The sequence below is a fragment of a genome, unplaced genomic scaffold (genome assembly GCF_019419815.1).
Source record: "Pyrus x bretschneideri cultivar Hongxiangsu unplaced genomic scaffold, Pyrus_bretschneideri_v1 Contig1, whole genome shotgun sequence".
In the NCBI taxonomy this organism is placed as follows: domain Eukaryota; kingdom Viridiplantae; phylum Streptophyta; class Magnoliopsida; order Rosales; family Rosaceae; genus Pyrus; species Pyrus x bretschneideri.
This window is the reverse complement of record NW_025999390.1, coordinates 16,402,425-16,426,316: the sequence shown is the minus strand read 5'-3', so window position 1 is coordinate 16,426,316 and position 23,892 is coordinate 16,402,425. Positions and strand designations below refer to the sequence as shown.

The following is a 23,892-nucleotide window of genomic DNA, read 5'->3' as shown; positions in this document are numbered from 1 at the left end:
GATTTTTCACTCTTTCTAATCAAGAATACGATGAATGATTAAAATTTTAAGATATATAACAAGCATATGGAGAAAATATGAGGATTAATTTAAATTGAGGTCCAAGGTGCATGCCTTGCGATCGCCTTGCCTCTGGGTCGCCTCTGTCGATGAGCCATGATATTAAACACATTTCGGCATAGTTCAGAGTGTGAGGATGTGAAGAAACATCTCACATTGTAAGTTTATCAAATCTTGCATTATAAGGAGTTGGGCTATATTTTCACATATTCTCAGTTTTATAGTAAAACTTCCACTTTCTTCATTGTATCATAGTATGTTGGCACACGTGTGAAACCCAATAACTACACATATTCAACATCACTCTATCTGTGATGTCTACGTGTTAGGCTTGAAATTTTACTCTAAGTAAGACCTGTGAGGAAATGCCCCGCATTGAATGTTTACCAACCTTGCATATCCTTATACATTTCAAAATTAAAATAAAATTAAAATCTTTGCATGTCTTGATAAGAAGTTGGATCATAGTCCTCATCTTATTGATACGCTTTATAATGGAATATTAATTTTCTTCATATAGAGCATTGAGTGTCTTCTATAATGGTAGATAGAGAAATACAGCTTGACTAAGAGGTATTTTGTAAACCAGCCATTTGATATTAAATACATGAACAAGACACTTCCAAAATCTTTTTGCAAAAACTAAAAAAAGAAATGAGAAGAAGATTGTGCATATGCTGCATGCTTTAGTCGTTCTATAGTATTATTAATGCTCATCTTTAATTAAGAAAAATGAAAGAAACAAATGTCATGTCTGTGTGGAGCTTACTAATACCACATAATCCACACCACTAAAACCAAACTAAAACGAATATATAACATATAAGAGTGTTTAACTCAAAGGTAAAGTGTTATCTGCAGCAGCCTTTACATATATTCTTCTGGTCTTTACAGCCAAGAAAGTTCCATTATGTTCAACAAAAAGCTTCAACCTTGAATCAATTAAATCACTTTCAAAAATCAAAATCATAATTATGTTGCAAACTCTGCGAACAACTTTCACTTACTGCATGCAGATTCCGAAGAAGCAAATTTCCACCACTAAAGCTCCTTTATCTGTTTTTGTTTAATCAAAACCCTAGCTAATGGCTAAAGCTTTGTGGATAATATAAGATAATGATCAGCTGGCTCACCGCTCATGCCTTTGACAATTGAAATATTATGTCAACAAGGACAAGAGATATCTTAGCTTCAAATCCAAATGATAATACTAAGAATAAAGCCAAATTAACTGCAGAATTTATGGAACAAATAAAAATGGAGCCCGTATAATTTGATGCATCATATATATCTCGTTTGAAATGGAGGTGGTGGAGGTGAATATATATAATCGAACGTGTTTGCCAAGTGGGTGATGAATAATACTGCAGATTCTTTGATCATCTCCAAGGAAATGTTATTAAAATCTATATCATATATATAAATTAAGAAAGAAAAAGAAAGAAAGAAGAAAGAAAGAAAGAAAGAAAGAAAGAAAGAATACTTGATTAATAAACTTTTAAGAGTTTAATGAGAAATTATTGTGTATTTGTATGTGCCAATCTGGTGTCATGAATTCATTCAACTACACACAAAGTCATGGATTTTGCTAAAAATTTGTCGCTCAGATGCGAGTGGATGATTTTGACCATCAGACGAAATATAAATCTCACATGCATCAACTATATGTATCTGTAGAAGAGACCAATCTTAACACATAACATCTAAACCTTTTTAACTTAGTAATTGTTATATAATATGATTCGGGACTTGTAAAATTAGGAGGAATGAGTCAAAACTCAGAAGTGTCAAAGTTATCGAGCATTAAATGCTTTAATGTTGTGTGGGGGGTGTGGTTGGGTAGGAGTTAGTGGTTGTGTGGACTGTGAAACAATGCCACGCGTGTAAGGAAGCAGATAAAAAAAGACAAGGAAACGTTGTCGGATCGGGAGAAAGAGACGGTGGAGGGCATGGAGGCCGGCATCCATCACTCAGTCTCTGTCAATTATAAACTCGTTGCTTCTTTTGCTATCTGCGGTACCGTTTGGTACGTGGGACGGGATGGAACAGAGTGGGACAAGGCGTTCCGTCTCACGTTTGGTGCGCCTAAAATGGGTGGAACGAGCTGTTCCACGGGACTGAGTTTTGGATGAATTTTCGTTCCACCTCACCCCCCTGGAACGACTCGTTCCACATCCGTGGAACACAAAATTATAACCTCTTTGTCTCCTTCTTCTTCCTCCTTGTTTCCATCCGAAGGCATCTTTGCTCCCGCTCCGTTCCGTTCCGTCCTCTCCCGTCCCGTCCCGTCCCATCCCGTCTGCATACCAAACGATAAGGAACTACAGGTACGAAGGATCAAAGAGAAGACTCCTTTACAACTGAACTGGACTGATCAACTCAGATAATACCTAACACCAGACGGACTCATTCACGGAAAATCTACATTCCTAGGTTTTTCCCTACCCTACAATAATTGATCAAATTACTCCAAGTGGGTCCCATTGGAATGGATCCTATCTAATTTCGATCAGAAGAAATTTTGAAGCGTGACAGGTCACAATAATACCTAAGTGATTTGGTTATATTACATGATGAATACACCTGCAAACTGAAACCTAATTCAAGGAAGAAGAAACTCGACCCAGCCAAACAACCAGTTCTTTTATTTGCTGCTGTTTATATACCAAGATTAATCTATGTGCACGGATATTTCATTTCAAAAACTGAAGACTAAACAGTAGAGACAGCCAAATCCTCTTGTGACTTGTGAGGAGTTGTCAATAATAGTGTTCAATATTATTCATCTGGGACATTCATCATACATTGTCGACTATCACCTTGGCCAACGACCAGTACCGTCTCATTTCATTGGTTAATTTTCTTAATTAGTATTGCGAAATAAATAGGGTTGCGTCTCCGTCAAGCATCCTCTGCACTCTGCAGAAGGTCAGTTCCAGACAAATCTTCTTTAAAAACTGAAAAATAACAATTAAAGGAAGGAAAGAAGATGAAATTTTTCTCTATAGTGTTTAATTGGACAATATAAAGGAAATCATATTTTTTAGAAAATACTGCATGTCATCGTTGATTATTAAATTTTTTATGTAATAATTTAAAGAAGGAACTTAACAATATTATTGAATTTTGGCTTTTTAATCGAAATGGTCTCTGAGATTTGCATAACACATCATTTTGGTCTCTGAGATTGAAAATCAATAGAAATGGTCCCTGAGATTGTCTACCATCCATTATTCTGATCATTCCGTTAAAAAATCCGTTAAGTGTCCTAGAGCTCTTGGCCAGAAGTTTGGGCAATTTTCAAAGCTTCATAACTCAATCATTTCTTAACCAAATTCGACTCATAGTATATCAAAATGAAGATAGGAAAGCGTAGAACAAGATTATATCCATTTGAAAGCTCATGGTTGCCGGAGATGGCCGGAAAATAGCCTGAAAGGTGACTGTTCTGCGGGAAAACTGGAAAACTCGCCGGAAACTGGGTAAACTTTAAACATTAATAACTTCTTCAATACTCAACGAAATTGAGTGATTCAAAAATAAAAATCATACTTCTCGACGAGATGAAGAGAATAATATTTTATAAAAGGCTAAATCGCCATGTTTTGGCCGTAAAATGGCTCAAAAGTGGTTGTCTTGGTCATCGAGTTTGCTATTTTCGAGCCGTTTTATGGCCAAAACACAGTGATTTAGCCTTCGATAAAGGTACCATTATATTTTTCTCATTGAGAAGTATGATTTTCATTTTTGAATCACTCAATTTCATTGAGTATTGAAGAAGTTATGAATGTTTAAAGTTTACCCAGTTTCCGGCGAGTTTTCCAGTTTTCCCCGCGGACCAGTCACCTTTCAGGCTATTTTCTGGCCATCTATGGCAACCATTGAGCTTCTAAATAGGTATAATCTTGTTCTACACTTCCCTGTCTTCATTTTGATATATTATGAGTCAAATTTTGTTAAGAAATGACTGAGTTACGAAGCTTTGAAAATTGTCCAAATTTCCGACCAAGAGCTCCGAGACACATAACGGAGTTTTTAACAGAAGAACCAAAATAATGGATGATGGACAATCTCAAGGACCATTTCTATTGATTTTCAATCTCAGGGACCAAAGCGATGTGTTATGCAATCTCAGAGACAATTTTGGATAAAAAAAACTTGGAATTTTTTAAGTAATAATTTAATCAAGGAACTTAACAATCAACCATAATATCGTATGATGTATAAAATATAGTTTAAATAGATGGAATGGATCTATGTAGCATTGGTATATAACACCATAAGAAACCCTAAAACATAGTGTGCTTCCCCCAAATCTTTCATGTCAAAACTATTGGAAAGAATGTTTTTGGTTTCTCTAAGCAAATGAACATTAGAACGGGCAAGTAAAATGTCATCCACATAGAGAACCATAAAGATAAGGTGGACTTTACCATTTTGAAATAATTGCAGTTGTTAATCTTGTTCTTTATGAAGCCAAAGTTTGCCATAACTTGATCAAACTTCTTATACCATTGTCTAGAGGCCTGTTTGTGTCATATATTGATTTGTTGAGTTTGCAAATCATGTCTTCCTTCCCCTTTTCAATAAATCCAGTTGGTTGCTTCATATATATCTCTTCATCGAGACCACCATTCAAAAAGGCTATCTTAACATCCACCTGGTGTAGTTCAAGGTCAAAGTGAGCAGTGAGTGCCATGATCACTCGAAATGAATATCGTTGGTTGAAATTGGAGATAATGTTTCATTATAATCCAGACCCTTATTCTATGTAAAACCCTAGTCTACCAACCTTGCTTTATATCTCTCAATCCTTCCCTGTGAGTCTCTTTTAGTTTTATACACCCATTTACATCCAATGGGTTTGACAATTGTTGCAGGCAGAACCAATGTCCAAACATTGTTTGTTTGCATTGAATATTAATCCTCCATGGCAACTTGCCATTGTGAGGATTTGGAGCTCTCTATTGCTGCTTGATATGTGGTTGGATCATCATGATCACCAATGTCAAATTCAACTTCCTGCAAGTAGCACAAATAATCACTTGGAATAGCAAACCTCTTAGGCCTACTAAACTTTCTTGTTTGAATTGGTAGGGTTTCGAGGATAGGTGCTAATTGATGCAGATGCAAGTATGTGCTGAGAAGAATTGGGAATTGAAACAGAAAGAGATTGTTGTAGTGTAGTATCATGGAAATCATGCTGCAATGAATCTGTAATAACATCTTGTATTGACACAGGTATCAAAACACTCACAGTGGTATTTGGAGTACACTCACTCTCAGTGATCTGAGGTTCTTCACATTTCTCTTCAAACACATATGAAGTTTTGGAATAGGAGTGCATATCACTGCAATCTTCAATGAATTTGGCATTGTTACTCTTTACTATCCTAGTTAATGCATTAGGATAGTAAAACCTGTAGCCTTTGGACCTTTCTGCATACCCCACAAAATAACAATTAGTGGTTATCATGTCCAATTTTCATTCAGTTGGATTATAAAGCCTAGCTTCACATCTACATCCCCAAGTATGAAAATGAGCTAGGTTAGGCTTCCTACTTGTTCATATTTGACAATGAGAAAGCATGCTTCTAACCATTTCCTTTAGCGTTCTATTTCTTCTTTTAGCAACACCATTATGTGATGGTGTCCCAGGAGTTGTATACTATGTTGCAATTCTTTCTTGTTCCAGAAATATGGCGAATGGACCCTTTTGTTGTCCTTTCTCTATGTACCTTCCATAATATTCACCTCCACGATTGGACCTCACAATCTTAATTGATTTTTCCAATAGTTTTTCAACCTCTAATTTGAAATTCTTAAAACAAGTTAAAACTTGGGACTTTTCAGAAATCAAATATATAAAAGTGTATCGTGAAAAGTCATCAATGAAGAGAACAAAGTATGAATTTGCACAAATGGTTCTGGTTGGAAATGGTCCACAGACATCTATACGTATGATCTCTAAGAGACCATTGCTTCTTGTTGCTGCACACTTGTTTGTTGATGTGTTAGTTTTGCCTTTAAAATAGTTAATACATTCCACAGTATCATTAACATCCAACTTTGGCAATATTCCATTCTTGATTAATCTCATCATCCTTTCTCTTGAAATATGTCCAAGTCTTTGATGCCAAAGCATGTAAGACCTATCATTTAGGGACATATATTTTGAAGTAGAATGCTTAATATTGAGACATTATTAGTGATAAGAACATTCAACTTGCCAAAGATCACCATTTGGAAACACATAACCGAGTAGATTGTAAAACTGATTTTGAAAATAAAACTTAATTTGATTAATATCCCCTACAAATGAAAAACCATCTTTTACGAATTGTATAGCAGAAAACAAGTTCCTTCTCATAGAAGGAACATAAAGTACATTACTTAAAGTTAAAACATAGCTAGTTGACAATCTCAATTTGACAGAACCAACAAATTCAACTGCAACTTTATTCCCATTTTCAACATAAACATTGTAGATCTCCTTACTTGTTCTCTCTTGGCTTTGAAATCCCTGCAAAGAGTTTGTTATATGTATAGAATAACTTGTGTCAAACCACTAAGAATGGTGAGGAATAAAAATCATTTTTGACTTTACTGTCACAAAAACATTTATTGTTGTTTTACCTTTCTTGATCAACTAAGCTTTAAAGCTTGGACAATCTTTCCTCAAGTGATCCTCAGAATGACAAAAATGACATTTTTAACATTATTGTGATTGTATTTAGGTCTAGAAGCAATGGAGAGTGCATTTGACTTCATAGGTAACACAGTGGACTTGTAATGCTTCTCAGAACCAGAAGTTGTTCTAGCAGTTGATACGGACTTCTTGAATGCAAGTGGCTTATTTCCCTTGAAATTCTCATTCGTGTTAACACCAGTGACCTTCCCCTTTCCTTTTCCAGCATGCACAAAGTTAGCAAACTCACTGTTCTCAGACCTCATCTTCTTCAATCTTTCCTCTTCTTGACTGCAAATGGCTATCAACTCATTAATGCTCCAAATCTCCTTTTGAGTGTTGTAACTCACTTTTAGTTGCTCATAATCATTGGACAATGTGTAAAGAGCCATGTGAATAAGGAACTAATCAGTGATACCGATGTCCAAGGCATTTAATTTGTTGGCAATGTTAACCAATTTCAGCAAGTGTTCAAGAACACTTCCTGATCCAGCATATTTGGTGTTTATCAGTGTTGACAGATAAACACCAGTTTTAGCCTTGTTTGATATTTTGAACTTCTCCTCTATTTTGTCCAAATAGTTCTTAGTCAAGTCACAATTAGGAATCCCTCCTCTCACATGTTCTTACATCGCATTCTGCATTATGAACAAAGACATCTGGTTTGCCTTTTCCCATTTTGCAAAATGTTCCCTTTCTTGTGCAGTACTTACATCTGTCAAGGCTACAGGTTGGGGAACTTTGAATGCAATACTAAACTCTTACATGCCAAGATTCATCTCAAGTTGTTGCTTCCATGTTTTGAAATTGTTGCCATTCCATTTCTCTATATTTACCAGGCTTATCATATTGAAACCTGATTTAAACCAAAAGGAATTTCGAAAAATCTCATAAATATATATGACCAAGAATGAATTCTTAACTTCTTGTCACACTTCAATTATGGTTTCAGTTACACCTTTGGGCAAGAAACTAACCATACATAACTATGAGTTCCAAATTTGTTGCATAACCAAATCATGAAAAAATTCCAATACTAGATGTAAATGTCACCTTTGGGTGAGTATGAGTCCACAAATAACATGTTTTTCATGATTCCTTATACACTGATTATACAAACGAACCCAGTAAACTTACTTCTTTGGAAGTGGTTAACCTGTTAATATTTGCATATCACCAAGATCCATGCTACTACATTATTCTGAGATGATAATTTAGCCCTACACTTTAGTGTTATACTTAATTAATCTCAGAATTCATTAGTTTGATATGTTTGTAGATACATATTGATAGGATTAAAAGCACACCACAAAGTAGCACACATATGTCCTATTGATTTTCCTTATTAACACTAAGATTTGTCAATTGTAGCATATGAAAATAAGGGTCTTTCCCGCAGAAGATTGTTTTATCTAACTACTTAAAATTTCACAAAAACTGGGCTGCTGTCCCTACTGGCCAGCCACCGAAAAATAATTATTAGATCGACTTACACTTATCTAAAGTCTACGAAATTTTATATGCAAACACTAGACACATAGAGCTACACTCACACAAACATAACAGAAACAGTTTGCTATTTAAATTAAATCGAGATTTTATGTAAACATGAGATTTTTGGAGTTGATTTGCTATTTAAATTAAATTGAACAAAAACATAACAGAAATAGATTTTAAGTAGTTCACAAATTAAGAAAAACGAGTCAGAGGAATTGCTATCCACCACCAAATGATCATACAAACATGTTATGTTTCATTCAAATTCCTTTTATTTCCGAATGAAGATGCTCAAGTTGGCTCAATGTTAGAACTCAACCTATTACTCTTTCTTATGTAGTATGTTAAGAGAATGACTTTTTCAACTTAACTTAGTCCCTAGCCTGCAATCTAGAGTGGCGTTTTCATAGATTTAACAAGTAGAAATCATTAAGAACGAAAAGAGTTTGAGTCATTACAAGGCATCGTAAGTACTTGCGTTGTCTTACTTATCCTAGAAATTGGTTCACATGTTAATCGCAATTAACAAGTACTACTCTAGAACATATGTAGGTCCTTATTCGACAAGGGCAGGCACACACATATTCATAGCATTAGAATCCTAGATATGCTTACTAAGTATGCATCCGTAGAAAACACATAAAGAATTCATTAATGAGACAAGTAGTGAACTAATTTTCATCCATTCATAAAAGTAATTCAAATGAAATGTCATAACAAAATTGCAATCATATTTGGAGCTTCAAACAGCCCTAACTACTAAAAATTTAGTTACACAATCCTTAAGTTAAAACAAAAGATATACATGAGTTTGAGAAAATAGAACCGAAAGAAATAGACTGAGGCTTCCTCTTTCTTTCCTTCCCCAACGCTACTTTTAAACCAATTCTTGCTGCATCATTTTCTTCTCCTTAACTCACCCACTAATAGCCATTTAGTAATGACAATAAGTGAGAGGAAATGGTAAAACAATTGTACCTCCTTGGGTAGCCTTTATGCCAATTACTCCTTCTTAATCCTCATCTTTAATTCCATTTCCTCTGATATTTGAATAGGTGTCAGCTGGTTTGTTCTTGATTGCATCAATTTTGGCCGCTAGATTTATTGGGTTTATTGCTTTTATTGCTTTCTTGTCAGTTACAAACTGCTCAGCCTCTTGGGAACCTTTTAGTGTTAAAACGGCCATAACTTCTTCTAAAAAAATGATATTAACAATCCGCAAAATGCTCCAGAAAATAGACATTCGTAGCTTTCCAAGCATATAAGGCTCATTCTCTAATTCATTCTTAGCTGTTCGCAAATTCTTCCAAAGTCAGCTGATCTGCACAGGCAGTTTTGACGAATTTGTTACTTAAAATCTCGCTTGTGCTATTTTTCTTTTCTTTGCTTGACAAATCCTACAAAACTCAAAAATAAAGTAAATAACTCAAAAATATAAGGAACTAACTAAGAAAAGACAAGTGAATTTGATATAAAATATATATAAATATGAGCTTATCACATATTGCATGGAATTTGTCATTATCATAATCGTACTCAATTGCAAACCAGACACAGTATACGTAGGTGAAATGAATATTGTTTTTCAACAACACTATAAACATATCTGTAAATTGAAGAAATAATAGCAGATCCAAATTTACACAAAATGAAGAAATACATGCATGCAAGGTTCATATACCAGTTATCTGACTTATCGATGTGTTGGACTTAATCACATTAGCATGCACAGCGGAATACTTGAAACAAGTATGATTTAAACGAGGTTTAAATTGTGTGGCTTTGATACCACATGTTGGAAATATATCTATAAGGATCGTTAACAATCCCTAGTTCAGAAATCTTAACATTGAATGATAACTACTACATTTATTATGTTATTATGCATGCAGCGATTACTTACTTGTAGAAGAAGACATTGACACCAAGTTTGATCACTTGTCTTTATATATGGTCCTCTATGTGGATGACATTTTACTTGTGAGTTCTAATGTTCATTTACTTAGAGAAACCAAAAACATGCTTTCCAGTAGCTTTGACATGAAAGATTTGGGGGAAGCACACTATGTTTTAGGCATTGAAATTGCTAGAAATCGGTCCAAAAGATGGTTAGGCTTATCACGAAAAGCCTACATTGATAAGGTTCTCAAAAGGTTTAATATGGAGAATTGCAGTGGTGGAGATTTACCACTTGGAAAAGGTGATAAGTGGTCATTATCTCAATGTCCTATCATTGACTATGAAGTGCAAACAATGAAGGATAAGCCTTATGCTTCTTTAATTGGCAGTGTGATGTATGCACAGGTTTGTACCAAGCCTGATTTGGCCTTTGTGTTAAGTGTGTTAGGAAAATTTCAATCAAATCCAGGGTTGGCTCACTAGAATGTTGGCAAAAAGTTGTTGAGATACTTGAAAAGAACTCAGTTGTATGTGTTCTATTATCATTATGTTGAAGATCTAGAACTGATATGTTATACTGATGCAGACTTAGGTGGATGTATTGATGACATAATGTTTACCAATGGCTATATTTTTCTAATGTGTGGTGGTGCTATCTCTGAGAGGAGCATATTTATGCGAATTTGTTAGCATATTTCCTTGCATTTACTCAGTTAGTTTATATTTATTAGAGTGTTTTAAGTTATTTTCGTGTGTTTGTAGGTTCAATTGGCAAAAGTGGCAAGAAAAGGTAATTTGGAGCATTTTAGAGCAGTTTTGGGCTTGGAATGGACAACACATGCATGGAGCAAGGTGGATGGACGAATTTGAAGTTCAAGAAGGGCTAAGAATATGCTATAGAGATAGAAGAATTAATTCAAGACAAAGAAGATTTGGAGCTCAGCAAGAAAGAAGGAACATGAGCCAAACTACCTTATTTTGTCTTAGCCCAATTCCTTCTAGAAGGCTCAATCCTATTCCTACAAGGGTACCACACCTATTCCTTCTAGAACACCCATTCCTTGCAGTGCACTCCATTCCCCTTTCCTTTAGGATCCTGCCGCATCTTTCTTTCCTTTTCCCTCTTGGATTCTACATTTAGTTAGCCTTTTTCCTTATGGATTTGGATTGCAAATCCTTCTCCAAAATTAATTAGGATCGTGCCCTTCTCCATATAAATTTATGCATTCTGCAGCACCAAAAAGAGACACCACCCATCCACCACACACAATAGCCTAATTTCAGAGACAAACACCTTTGTGCTGCAATTTTGCAAGGAAGGAGAGGATAGCTTGGAGTCGTACCTGCCATTCAAGACTTTTGGATTGTTGGAGTGTTCCTAGGTGTATTTAATCTTCTGTTTTCAATGTTTGATTTTAATTATATTTGTTTAATTGCGAACATGAGGAGCTAAACTCATTTTAGTTAAAGAAGAATTCAAAGCCATGAATGTTTATGTGATATGAATTGATTACGTCCAATTATTGTTTCATAAATCGTGAATGCAATTTGTTTAACTGCTTGATTGATAACTTGTTCTTGTATGTTGATTAAGGATGCATACTTAGTTTGCATGCATGAATTTGATGCTAAAATATAAGGGATTTTCACCTAATAGTTATAAACTTATATTTGCAAGTAGTGGAGGTTGCTAGTCACGATCATGTTAAGCAAATTTATGGTAGGAGTGTCATGTTTTTCATAGTTACGAATGCCATGTCAATGCTTATGATTTTCATAGAACTTAATGATCTTTGATATGTATCTCTATTGTGCAGTTTATATAGGGAACTTGATAAGAATAATTTGATTGTGTCACTGAGTCCAATTCAATGAATTTAGGAAAATCTAATGGTTAATTTGTGCAGTTCACGATTAGCTTGGGGCATTGTCATTCGTGGTTTATAGGAATAATAACTGGAAATCGATTTGTATGCATATGTGTCATGTGTGGAGAAGTACCCTCTGGCTAGCTTATCACCCATCAATTCACTCCAAATTCGTACCCTTTATTTTGTTTCTGTAATTTGTTTGTTCAAGTTTTAAATTTGTCAAAAACCAATTCCCATTTAATATTTCATGTTTATTTAGCTAGGACCTGTTTAAATCTGTTTCTTTTAGTGTTTTGAGTCAAGTTAAGTCAGAATTCGTCCAAAGTCACCCTTAGTTTCTGTTTTGAGTCAATTTGCTTGTTTTGTGTTGTTTTGAGTCATTAGAGTCTAGTTTTCTGTTTTTGAGTCTAGTTTAGTGTTTTACAGTTTAAAAGTGTGTAGATTAGCATCCCTTCTAATCCCTGACCTATAATGATTCCTACTTATTCATACTACAACTACATAAAAAAGGTTTAAGTTTGTGTGCTATTTTGTATCACATCAATCTCATGGAGGAATAAGAAACAAACTACAAGAGCAGTGTCCACTATGGAGTCTGAATATATTGGTTGTTTTGAGGCAATGAAACAATGCAACTGGATGAAGAACTTAATCTATGAGATCAAGATTATGAGAAGCATTGAAAGACCACTCAAGCTCTACTGTGATAATACAGCTGCAGTATTTTTGCTAAAAACAACAAGAGATCAGAGGCATCAAGACTTATGGATATCAAGTATTTGAAAGTTCAATATAAAGTTAGAGAGGATGTGATTGATATTTAACTTATCAGCACACATGACATGGTTGCAAATCTAATGACAAAGGCCTTGAATGTTACAGCCTTCAACAAACATATACAGAAAATGGGTTTGCAGTCAACATTTGATGTTCTTTAAATGTGGTTAAGCCATCAGTAATGTAATAAAGTTAATACATGTGTTGTAATGCTAAAGGTTAATGTCTTCAAAATGCTTAACAATTGTTTAAGTGTTAAAGGTATTTGCAGTACCTTGTGACCAAAGAAATGTGGGAGTATTTAACTTGCATGCAATTATGTCCCAAGAATTTTGTTCTCTTGAATACAACATAGATATATTGGAGTTTAATCAGTTTGTGGTTTTAGAGTTCTGACATTGTATTCAATGTCGAATAGCTTTAAAACTCAACTGGTGAATTTTCAGTATATAGTTGCTAAGGTCTTTGAGAAAATGCAATCAGTGATCACATTTGTATGTATATTTGCAATTCAGAATGATGAACATATTTTGCTCACATGAGAGATGTAAGAAACCCTAAAATGTAGTGAGCTTCATCAGTTCATGTTTAGTGCAATTATATAGAACAAAATGGTTGTATTTCATTTAGGACTTATATGTGTGACTCATACGGGATTGGAGCCACAAAGGAAGGAAACTTCAAGTTACAATTATTTGAATTTGGTGATAGTTAACCGAAGGAAACTGCTTGTAACTGCATCCTTGATGAGAGGATGAGTTGCAGTATATATATAACACTTTGGTCTCTCTTCTCGGGTGTGTGTGATCCATCATGAAGAAACAGTCCCATTGAGTGTTCTCCAATTAGTTTTTGTAACCAAGAGAAGAAAAGACATAACACACCCCGACCGGAGTCGAGGCGTGTTGGCCATCACGTGAGAGTGACGTAGCCAAGAGTGCAAAAGAAGTAATTAAAAATATGAACAAATTAAAACCAAATTAAAACTTATTTAAACTAGAAATAAGTAGACATGCGGAAGTGATCAAACCTGACATATAACTGTCCAGAGCATAGGTAACATAAAGGTGCAGACAAACTGATTAAGTGCTAAATACACAACAAGAAAGAAAATATCCCTACATTATTTGGTGGAGTGTCAGAACCGCCGATTAACCCTCATGTGCCACAAAGGAGGATGGCTATCTAGGACTTGGATGGGCAAAAAACAGAAGGGTGAGTGGCCAAAAACAAAGCTTTAGGAAACACATTTCTTTTTTATGAAAGTAATAAGCCCTCACTGTAAAACCCGTATAGTTTCCAAAAAATAATACTACATAATATGAAAATGAATGTACAAGAGCTGTGAAAATAGAAGCACACCATGCCATAATATCTCAGCAGTAGTAAATGTAAGCCAAGTGTAAAATCAATCTAAACTAGCATGTCAGTCGGAGTCACCTAATGTGACCTGTACGACTGGACCTATTGCTCATCAGTCTATGCTAACACATGAGTCGGAGTCACCTAGTGTGACTTATACGACAGACTAGGTGTAAATATGTATGCTCTAGTGCTACGATCACGTGATGGTTAATGATAAATCGCGGGTCACCTATGAGTCGGAATTGCCTATTGCAGTCTGTACGACAGACTAGCACCTACTTGGATCCATGGCGAACGTGCGGTGCAGGAGGTGAACATACACGTGAAGGCTGTGCCCTGGCCCAAAGCGGGAGCACAATCACTGGGGTGCAGCAATGATGAGCTCTAAATGAATATATGCATGCTCATATAATGCAACCATTTCAACCACATAATAACTCATTTGAACTTACCTGCGCCTCCGTACGATCATTTGACATAATCACAATTCTCATCATAATGCAATATTTAAATATATCACATTTAAATCATGGCATGCTATGCATAATCAATTTAAAACATTTCTGGAAACCGTAAGATATACACACACACACACACACACGAAAACAAATGCCTACTCACTGATATGTCGAAGGATCGTCGCCCTCTAGCCTCGCTTGACTGCTTTTGTCCTCGAGGTAGGTCTCCCCTATATGCGAAACAACTATTTTTAGTTAATTAAATAGCACATACACAAGAATTTAAGAATAACTTCTCATAGTTTGTTCAAACGGAAGGTTTGAATATACAAAAATGGTCTACTCAAAGTCACGGACCCACACGTAAAAACCACTCATCGGCCAAAGGCCAGAAGTGCCTTCATGCACCATCCAACCCACGGTCATACGCGCGGCCACGTGCAGGCACTTGCACAGTATGCACGACGGAAACCGTAACGGACGTTAGGAATATTCCGTTAGAATAAACGGTTTTTGGTTCGTCAGTTTCTGTCAAATTTTGCTGAATTCTCTTAAAAGTCCAAAATCAAACAAAAAACAGCCTGAAAATCCCTCGAAAGTTTTGGCCAAAACTAAAACTCCTCGAACTCACTTGTTCCGACGTCAACTTCACTCCAAACTTACTCTAGGGTCCTTAGGGAGTTGCGTAGAGGCTTCTTCACATCCTAAAACCTTGAAATCTCGTTGAGATCATGACGATACCAACTTGACCGAGTTGGAGCTTTTGAGTTGGCGAGTTAAAACTCGTCCGTTTGTCGATCAGATGGTATGACTGGGTTTGTGAGTTTGAGATGAGTACGATGGTGGTATTTGCAGGTTCGATTTGTAATGATTTGGTGATGGTTGTGTTGTGGTGGTGTCTTAGTGCAAGAAGGAAGAAGAAAGTGAAAGAATGTGAGAGAAAGAGAGAGAGAGAGTACCTGATTGAGCAGAGAGAAGAGAGATATAATCTGAATGGGCTAGGAAAAATAGGAACTAAAATAATTGGTGAATAAGGTTAGTGATAAAAATAATGTAAAACTGCATATGTACATCCATGTCACTTAGGCAACTAGGGTAGAATCAGTCATTTTACACACTCAGTGAGAAAATTATATAGAAAATAGGGACAGGGTCGTCACAAGAAAAGTGATCAAACTTGGTGTCAATGTCTTCTTCTACAAGTAAGTAAACCCTTATTACTTGTTATAATCGCTGCATGCATAATGATGTAATAAATGCAGCAGTTATCATTCAATGTTAAGATTTCTAAACTAGGGTTAGGGTTTGATTTTTAATGATCCTTATACATATATTTCCGACAAACACAAGTTAAAAATTAATTGGCTGTACTATAAATTTCAAGAGAAATTTTACATTGTGCTTGTAACTTGATGTTACATCACGTGTCATTATATAAATGAATGAAAATTTTATTTTTTAAATTGTTATTTTTTTAATACAAATATTTCACTACTTATATAATAAAAAGTAATGTACCACCCTATATTCTACACTAAAAAATCTGTCGAGTTTCAAGTTATAACATTTTCATGCACTCATTGTGCCATGCACTGTGTACGTACGTGATTCACTGATGTAAATGCACCGTGGTTTGTGCATATAAAAGGGGTTTGTCTCCTATCCCTACATGTATTATATATTTGGGTTTTGGTATATAGTCCTCTTTGAAGTGATTGTATGCAACCGTGGATTGACGATCATCAACCCAATTAGTAGGCATATCATTTATTAAGAATGCACTTTAATTTAAAAAATTGAGTAAAATGATGAAATCAAATCTCAATTGTTCAAATACCGACTATATCGATTAAATACTAACAACATAATAATTAATATTAAAGATATAGTGATCCAATATTGACGATGAAGATATATAATTATTTCAGCAATTGAGATTTGAAAATAATCATTTCAACTAATTTTCTTATTGATTTTCATGTTTGACTGAAGCACATATAGCCTACCTTGGTTATCCATATCGATTCTATGGAATTATAAAGGATCTATTCTTATAGGGAAATGAAAGGAAGTAATATACCGATTAAGTATTTTGCATCAGAGCTCATTCTCTTTGAAGATATATACTAGTTTTCAAATTTGAATGCATTCTTTGTTCAAAACACATTTATTTTCGTTATCTCCCATAATCTACATTGACATTTAGGCAGTACTTAGTATATAGTCAGTCTCAATTTCCAAATCATAAATCATACTAATTTTATTTTTACATATACTATGCATGTGCTGTTGAGGGACAATTATTTTTTAAGGTAGAAATGTTATGGAGACTCTTTTAAAATAAAATTTTTCATGAATTATCTGCCACCTAACAGTTTAATGTTGATTACCGTGCTAACATTATAAAACATTGTACAAAAAATTTGAGATGGCAGAGAATCCATAGAGTCCCACTTTTGAAAGAGTCTTCTTAGCATTTCTCATGTATAATAGAAGAAAAGAAAGCAAAAGGAGATAAACATGAGAGAATTCATTTGTTTATGTTTTTTTTTTTTTTAAAGAACTCTTCACTTGTAAGTGAGAAGTATTAGATTCGATTCTCACCAAAGACGAATTTGAACCACATTATTGTTAGACCATATGAGGCTCAGTCCACTCCTCTACCCTCTTAGTGTAGATAATTCGTTTGTTAAAAAAATGATCATTGATTACTGTTCAATTATTTTGACATTAACTTCTTTTTATTAATGCAAAGCAAACAAAGGCACGATTTTGCACAAAAAATAGTTGACGAAACAGACTTCTCTTAAATTATAGTAATACAAATCGATAACCCTAATGTGTCATCGATCTAGCTAGGGTTTCAACATAAGGGAAGAGTTTCATTTTTTTTTTTTTTTTTTTTGAAAGAAAACGATAGTAGATTATTGATTGAGGAACGTCATGACATAGTTTGAGATACAATAAGCCAAATCAAGGCAACATACATTCTTCCAAGAGCAAATCAGAAATGAATAAAGGAGGGGAAACATCCCATTCACACTCCTGGCTCAAAGAGAGGCCAAAACGTGCTAGCCTATGGGCAATAGAGTTGGCTTGGCAGCGGGTATGGGTAAAAATAGCCTCAGTGATTGATGGCAGTAACGCTTTAATATCTTCCATAATCTGTCTAACTGAGGATAGTTTAATAGACGACACCTTAGGCGTTTCCACAATCTGAAGCGAATCACTATCACAAGTTATGTTTTGAAAACCCCCTATTTCCCGCCCATCTCAAGCCTTCTCTAACTGCCATTGCTTCCGTTTGAAGTGGAGAGAAAACATCCACACAACACCCACTTCTTGCTGCCACAAAATTACCAATGTCCCCACGAATAATGATGCCAAAACCAGCCAACTTCTTTTCTATATTCCAAGAACCATCAATGTTCATCTTGAACCTCCCCGTTGGAGGTGCAGTCTTCTTTGGTTGACTCATTGCTTGGGGTATAGGGCCCGATCCTGCAGCCTTGTAGTTGCAAAATTCTTGCCTCCAAAGTAGAGTCCCTGTTACACATATATCTGGAGAATCACAGTTGATCAACATATAACCCTAATCTTATATTCTATTATTGACCAATTCTTAAGTATTTTTAAAATTTGGAAATAGGAAACTGGAGACAGCGGATATGCTATCCCCAAATTTGTCTCCATTTTGTATCCCTTCTAGTTTATTGACATATGTCCCTAAACTTAACTCTATTTAAAATCATCTCTAACTCTTGGGATAAAACCTGAAATTTTTAACCTAAAACATTTAGGTTTTAACACAAAAATATTTTTTCTCCTCCAACCCTCTAGTTTAAATTTTTAGCCTAAGATTATTAAAGAATGAATTTAGGATAATTTTTTTCTTAAAGTAACTATTTTTACAACAAAAATTGTGTAGCCTATCATAATTTAATTTTATGAACATTTTAACCTAAAAATATTTAGATTCCGATAAATACTATAAAATTACTAAACCGACACCATGAAACTCGTGGAACACTACGAAAGAATATGAAACAGATAAACGTATTTTTTTTTAATTTCTTTTAGCTGTTGGATTTAAATTTGAATCATTAGATTTTTTTTTTTTTTTTTTTTATTATTGGATTTGATCATATTAGATCTTAGTCGTTGTATTCAATGAATTTTTAAATATAAAACTAAAAAAAGTACACATATATGGTGGGCAATCCCACTAACCCAAAAGAAATCTTGATCTAAATTTGCCCTAGAAATGAGTTTTGGGTTAAAACTCATATTTGTCTCAAAAGTTGAAGCAAGTTGGGGTAAGTTTAGAACATAAAATTTGAATTTTACTCTAAGGGTTAGAGTAGGTCTAACAGCGTTAAATGTTTTCTAAAATAAAACAAAAAAACTAATTGTTAAGGGAAAGCAAGCATCTAACAGCCATCCAAACTCTACCACCAACAGAACTATGCCGACAATCACCCACCCCAACCACACCATTCCGTTGGCGACACACAGCTCATTATGGTCGGAAAATCTTCTTCTCTCTCTCTCTCTCTCTCTCTCTCTCTCTCATAACTCTTCTTCCTCTTTGTCTCTCTTTGAACACGCGCACTAAATCGTGATCGATCCAGCCCACCATAAAACAATTTTTGGTGAATTTTGGAATTTGGGGATGAGGAAGAAACCTGATCAATAGATCGAGATTTGAAACGAGGTGAAGAAACAGTTCGAACATCTGATGGATAAATGCGGCTTCACCAGTGAGGGGAAATTGAAGAAAGTTGAGGTTCCACTATAAAATCAATTGGCAATAAGGGGAATAGTCCAACCTCTTATAAGCTTATGTAAATTCTCTCCTCCGATCCATGTGAGACTCATTCTCAACAGGCATAAAGAAAGAAGAAAATAAGCTTTGTTGGTGGTGAGGAAAGGAGTTGCAGTCAACATATGGGCTTAAGTTGATGTTGCTGTTATTCTCTTCAATTTTTAATTTTGATTTTATTTTTATTGATCTTATAAAAAGTTAACATTGTCAATAAAATTTAAGTCAAGTGATGCATGTCAAAAAATTACAAAGGAGACACAAATTTGGAGATAGCAGACTGGAAGGAAGTAAAAGAAAAAAAAAGTGAAAAAAACGACTTAGACCAAGCAAATCATGGAAGGCACTGGGAAGGAAGGGAAGGAGAGCATTATTGTACCCGGGGTGGGTGGGGGGGGGGGGGGTGGAATTGGTTGGTGTTGAATTGGTACACACCACATGAGGAATATGGTCGTTTCGACATGGAACCAAAACAACCAGAACATATGATGCGCGCAGAAGCGGTACCACTGTACTCTACTGATCACTGATCCTTTCTTATTTCAACAGGCAACTGCAGAGCACCTCACGTGAAAAACTTCACATCTTATCATCCTATTCCTACCTATCACAAATTTCAAACACGTTAACCAAACATGGTTAAAAAGAAAATTGAAAAGGTGAACTTAACAAGAATATTGAAAAGGTGAACATAACACAATATCAAAGCCATCTATTCACACATTGCTAACTTGGGAGTATTATCGCCCATTAGAGGTGAAAGTCTTGTATTAATGCTTAAAGATTTTGAGCTAATTCAGGCATTGCTAACTAGTTTAAATTGGATCCTTGCATTCTAACACATTAAAATGGACTATTCACATCTTAATATATTTATAAGAAAAAAGTTTTGTATACTGCAAACACAGTCATGTAGTATTCTAATTTCATGTGTTATAATATAAGTGGATGATATGATTGACATATTTCTCGCTTAAACAGTATATTAATAAATAAATAAAAATATAAATACAAGTGTTATAATTTGAATAAAATAGTAATAACATATCACGTTTCGTTGTAACGATATTCCAAGTACATTAAAAAATTACTTGTCTACAAAGAAGCCCTATATTCTTTCATCATGCTTCTTGTATTAAGTTCTTAAAATTCCTTCAATTTATATTTCTTCTCTCTCTTCACAAAATTTAAAACTCAAGGTGTGCTTGGAAAATATATTATGAATCAATATTAAGTTGCTAGTCACCATAGCCTATTCCTCTCTCCTCCTATTATATGTATTGTGAAGCCGAAAAAGGAGATCATAAAGTACGGTTGGAGGACTTTTTTCTTTTGTATTTCATGTTTTTGTATGTTTAAACTAAGCTTCCTTTCACTAGTGATCTTTATTGTAATGAAAAATTAGATAAATAAAAAGAAAATAAACCATTACCTAAAGCAAAAGGATTTCTTGCAGAGTGCAAGTCTCCATAAAACGCAGAAGCCTGGTCGGCTTCTCACTTCATTCATAGCTTCCAAACCCCACGAACTCACAAACCATCTCTCCCTCTGTTCCTCTCACGTAACGTCCAGTCCATACAATTTCACTTCCAACTCCAAACATTTTCCCGAGAAATCAAGACTTCCGCGGAAAATCACCTCCAATGCCACACTAAACCATCTCACAATTAGTCACACGTTCTGTAATCAATTTCCAACTCCAACCAATTTTCCCCTGCTTGTGTCTCCCCGAAAATGGAGTCGTGGGATTTCGACATCGTGAAGGCAGAGAAAGCCAGCGCCATGCGGACGTACAACCGCCTCCGCACTGCCGCAAAGCTCCTTCTCTCCGCGGAAATTGGCGCCGGCGTCCTCTTCCTCTCCTGGACATTCGCTCGCCTTCCCTTCGCCCTCACCCTCTCCCTCAACTACTTCCTCCTCCTCTCCGGCGTCGTTTCGAGCCCCCTCTTCGTCTTCCTCCTCTGCCACGCCATCATCGCCTCTTTAGTCCTCAAGTCCCGCCACTTCAGCTCGGCCGATAGTAATAACAACGCCGTGGAGGCCGAACTCTACGCGGGGTTAGTCGAAAGCAGCGCCGTCGGAACGGACAGTAGTACGAAGTCTCGTTTAGAAGACGACGTCGTCGTCTCGCGCGGGGGAGACGAGGTTGTGTACCAGGACAAGCAAACCGTTTCGGAGGTGAACTCGGCAGATCCTAAACAGGAAACCGAGTCGAACTCGGACTCAGACTCGGAGATTACGAAGAAGATTCGGAGGACGAAATCGGAGAAGTTTGAGAGGGAACGAAAATCGGAGAAGCTGCGCAGATCGGAGACGGATATTGGCCGGAAAATCGCGAGGCCCGGCGAGGAACGTGTGGGGGAAGATACGGAGGAGGAGGACGATTTGAGCAACGAGGAGTTTCAGCGTTCCATTGAAGCTTTCATCGAGAAGCAGCTGAATTTTCGTCACCAGGAGTCTGTGGCCATTGTTCTTCAGAACCGGAGCCAATAATAAAAAATCCTAAAAAAAGTTAAAAGCAAATGAAGAAATTAAATTTGAGTGGATGTAAGCCAAGGGTACCTACTGTTATGTACAGTATTTTCTGGTTGAGAAATTTGTGGGAAATTATAAAAATAATTTACTACAATTAATCTCTTTTTGTGTTTTATTTTTATCTGAGCCGTCAGATTGGATTGGGTTGAGATGGATCCGACTGTGCATGGAATTTTATTTTGATCGTAAGCGCGGGAATATTATTGAAAATATGAACCATATGCTTCTTGCTTGTGGAAACAGCATGAAATTAAAGGAATATATGCTACATGCATTATATTTGGTATTTTTTGGGTCTATTTAATCAAATGGTGGAATATTTGCCGAGGAATCGAATCGAATTCCAACTTCCATAGAAAGAGTGATATATGCATGTGACTATGCATTGTTGTTGAAGTTAGATTCGGTGAAGGGCGTCAATTGTGAAAGATGATGGCCACAAGAGGAGCAGAGAGCTGCTGGAGAGGACGGTATTATGGTAATCTGCTGGAGAGGACGATATCACGGTAATCTAATTTCGAGTAATTCTGGAATACAGTTTCGGATATTAGGTGGACCTCACCCATGTTTTTATTCTCCAAATGTTAGTAAACGCTAGAATGTGTCAGGAGTAGTGCAATTCCATTTCTCTCGACTCCTGCCCCGTTTGATAACACACCAATAAGGTTTTTCTTTTTATTATATAATTATGTGACAACATTTTACTATACAAATGTTAAAATTGTTCATTCTATTTATCATTATTTAAACATTATCTTTAGAAAAATTTATTCACTTTGAAGAACGTTTAATCATCCATTATATATTGCAAACATCGACGGTTATAGTAACAAATAACATCTTCATGTATTGTATATTTTTAAAATGATTAAAAGAGGATTTTAAATTATAATAAAGAAAATAAATTGTTTTGGTCATAACTTTTCCCTACTGTCATATAAAGATGAATGTCTCCTTTCATGTAAGGAGTCAATCAATGTCCTTATTTAAGCCCATCTCATTATTTGTTTCAAAACAAGTTATGCTTCAATATGACCATAACTGTCACATCCTGGTCCAGACTCGACTCTGCCATAGCACGATATTGTCCGCTTTGGACCCCGACCACGCCCTCGCGGTTTTGTTTCTAGGAACTCACACGAGAACTTCCCAGTGGGTCACCCATCCTGAGATTGCTCTCACGCGAACTCGCTTAACTTCGGAGTTCCTACGGAACGCAAAGCCAATGAGCTTTCAAAATGCCTCGTACTAGGTAGAGATGGGAATATACATATAAGGCTTACAGGATCCACTCCCCTGGGCAATGTGAGATGTTACAATAACACTTGTCATTGATGCTATCAATCGACATGTCACAACATGTGTTGTGTATTTAATTTTTTTATACAAGGATATATATACTTAAGCCTCGTTTGGTACACCGTATAACACACCAGATATGATTAATTATACGATATCAGGTTTTTGGTGTCCCCATGTATTAAATAGTCAACCGACTAAATACTTCGGCCCAACCTATTCTATACGGTTGACAACCGCTTAACTATCCTTTCCAGAACACGGTATTATTTAGTCGGGTTGAAAACATGGCTCTCTCACTCTCTCCAACTCCTAGGTTATCCTTCGAATCCCAAGTTGTCCTTCTTTGTCTTTTTTCTCATTCTTCTCTCTCATCTGAATCCCAGGTCCTCCTTCTCCTTCTCTCTGTTCCACCCTTCTCCTCCTATTTTTCTTCTTCTTCTCTCTATGTTCTGCCATCCTCCTCTTATTTTTCTTCTTCCAGATCCGAAAAAAAAAAAAAAAATTGATTTGAATGTTGAAAATTGTAAAGATCCTAAATTGGGTATGTTGAAAATTCGAACCCGGTTGAAGAAATGGGTTGAGCGATTTTTATATACTCCTCGCATCTGGAATAAAGCT

At 35.7% G+C, this 23,892-nt stretch overlaps 1 protein-coding gene across 1 annotated transcript; it reads left to right on the top strand.

The window, feature by feature from the left end:
* Window positions 1–21,171: 21,171 nt before the first annotated feature.
* LOC125476186 lies at window positions 21,172–21,930 on the top strand. Its single transcript, XM_048581997.1, has one exon. The coding sequence runs from the start codon at window positions 21,172–21,174 to the stop codon at window positions 21,928–21,930; it is 759 nt and encodes a 252-aa protein (XP_048437954.1).
* The last annotated feature ends 1,962 nt before the right edge of the window (window positions 21,931–23,892 follow it).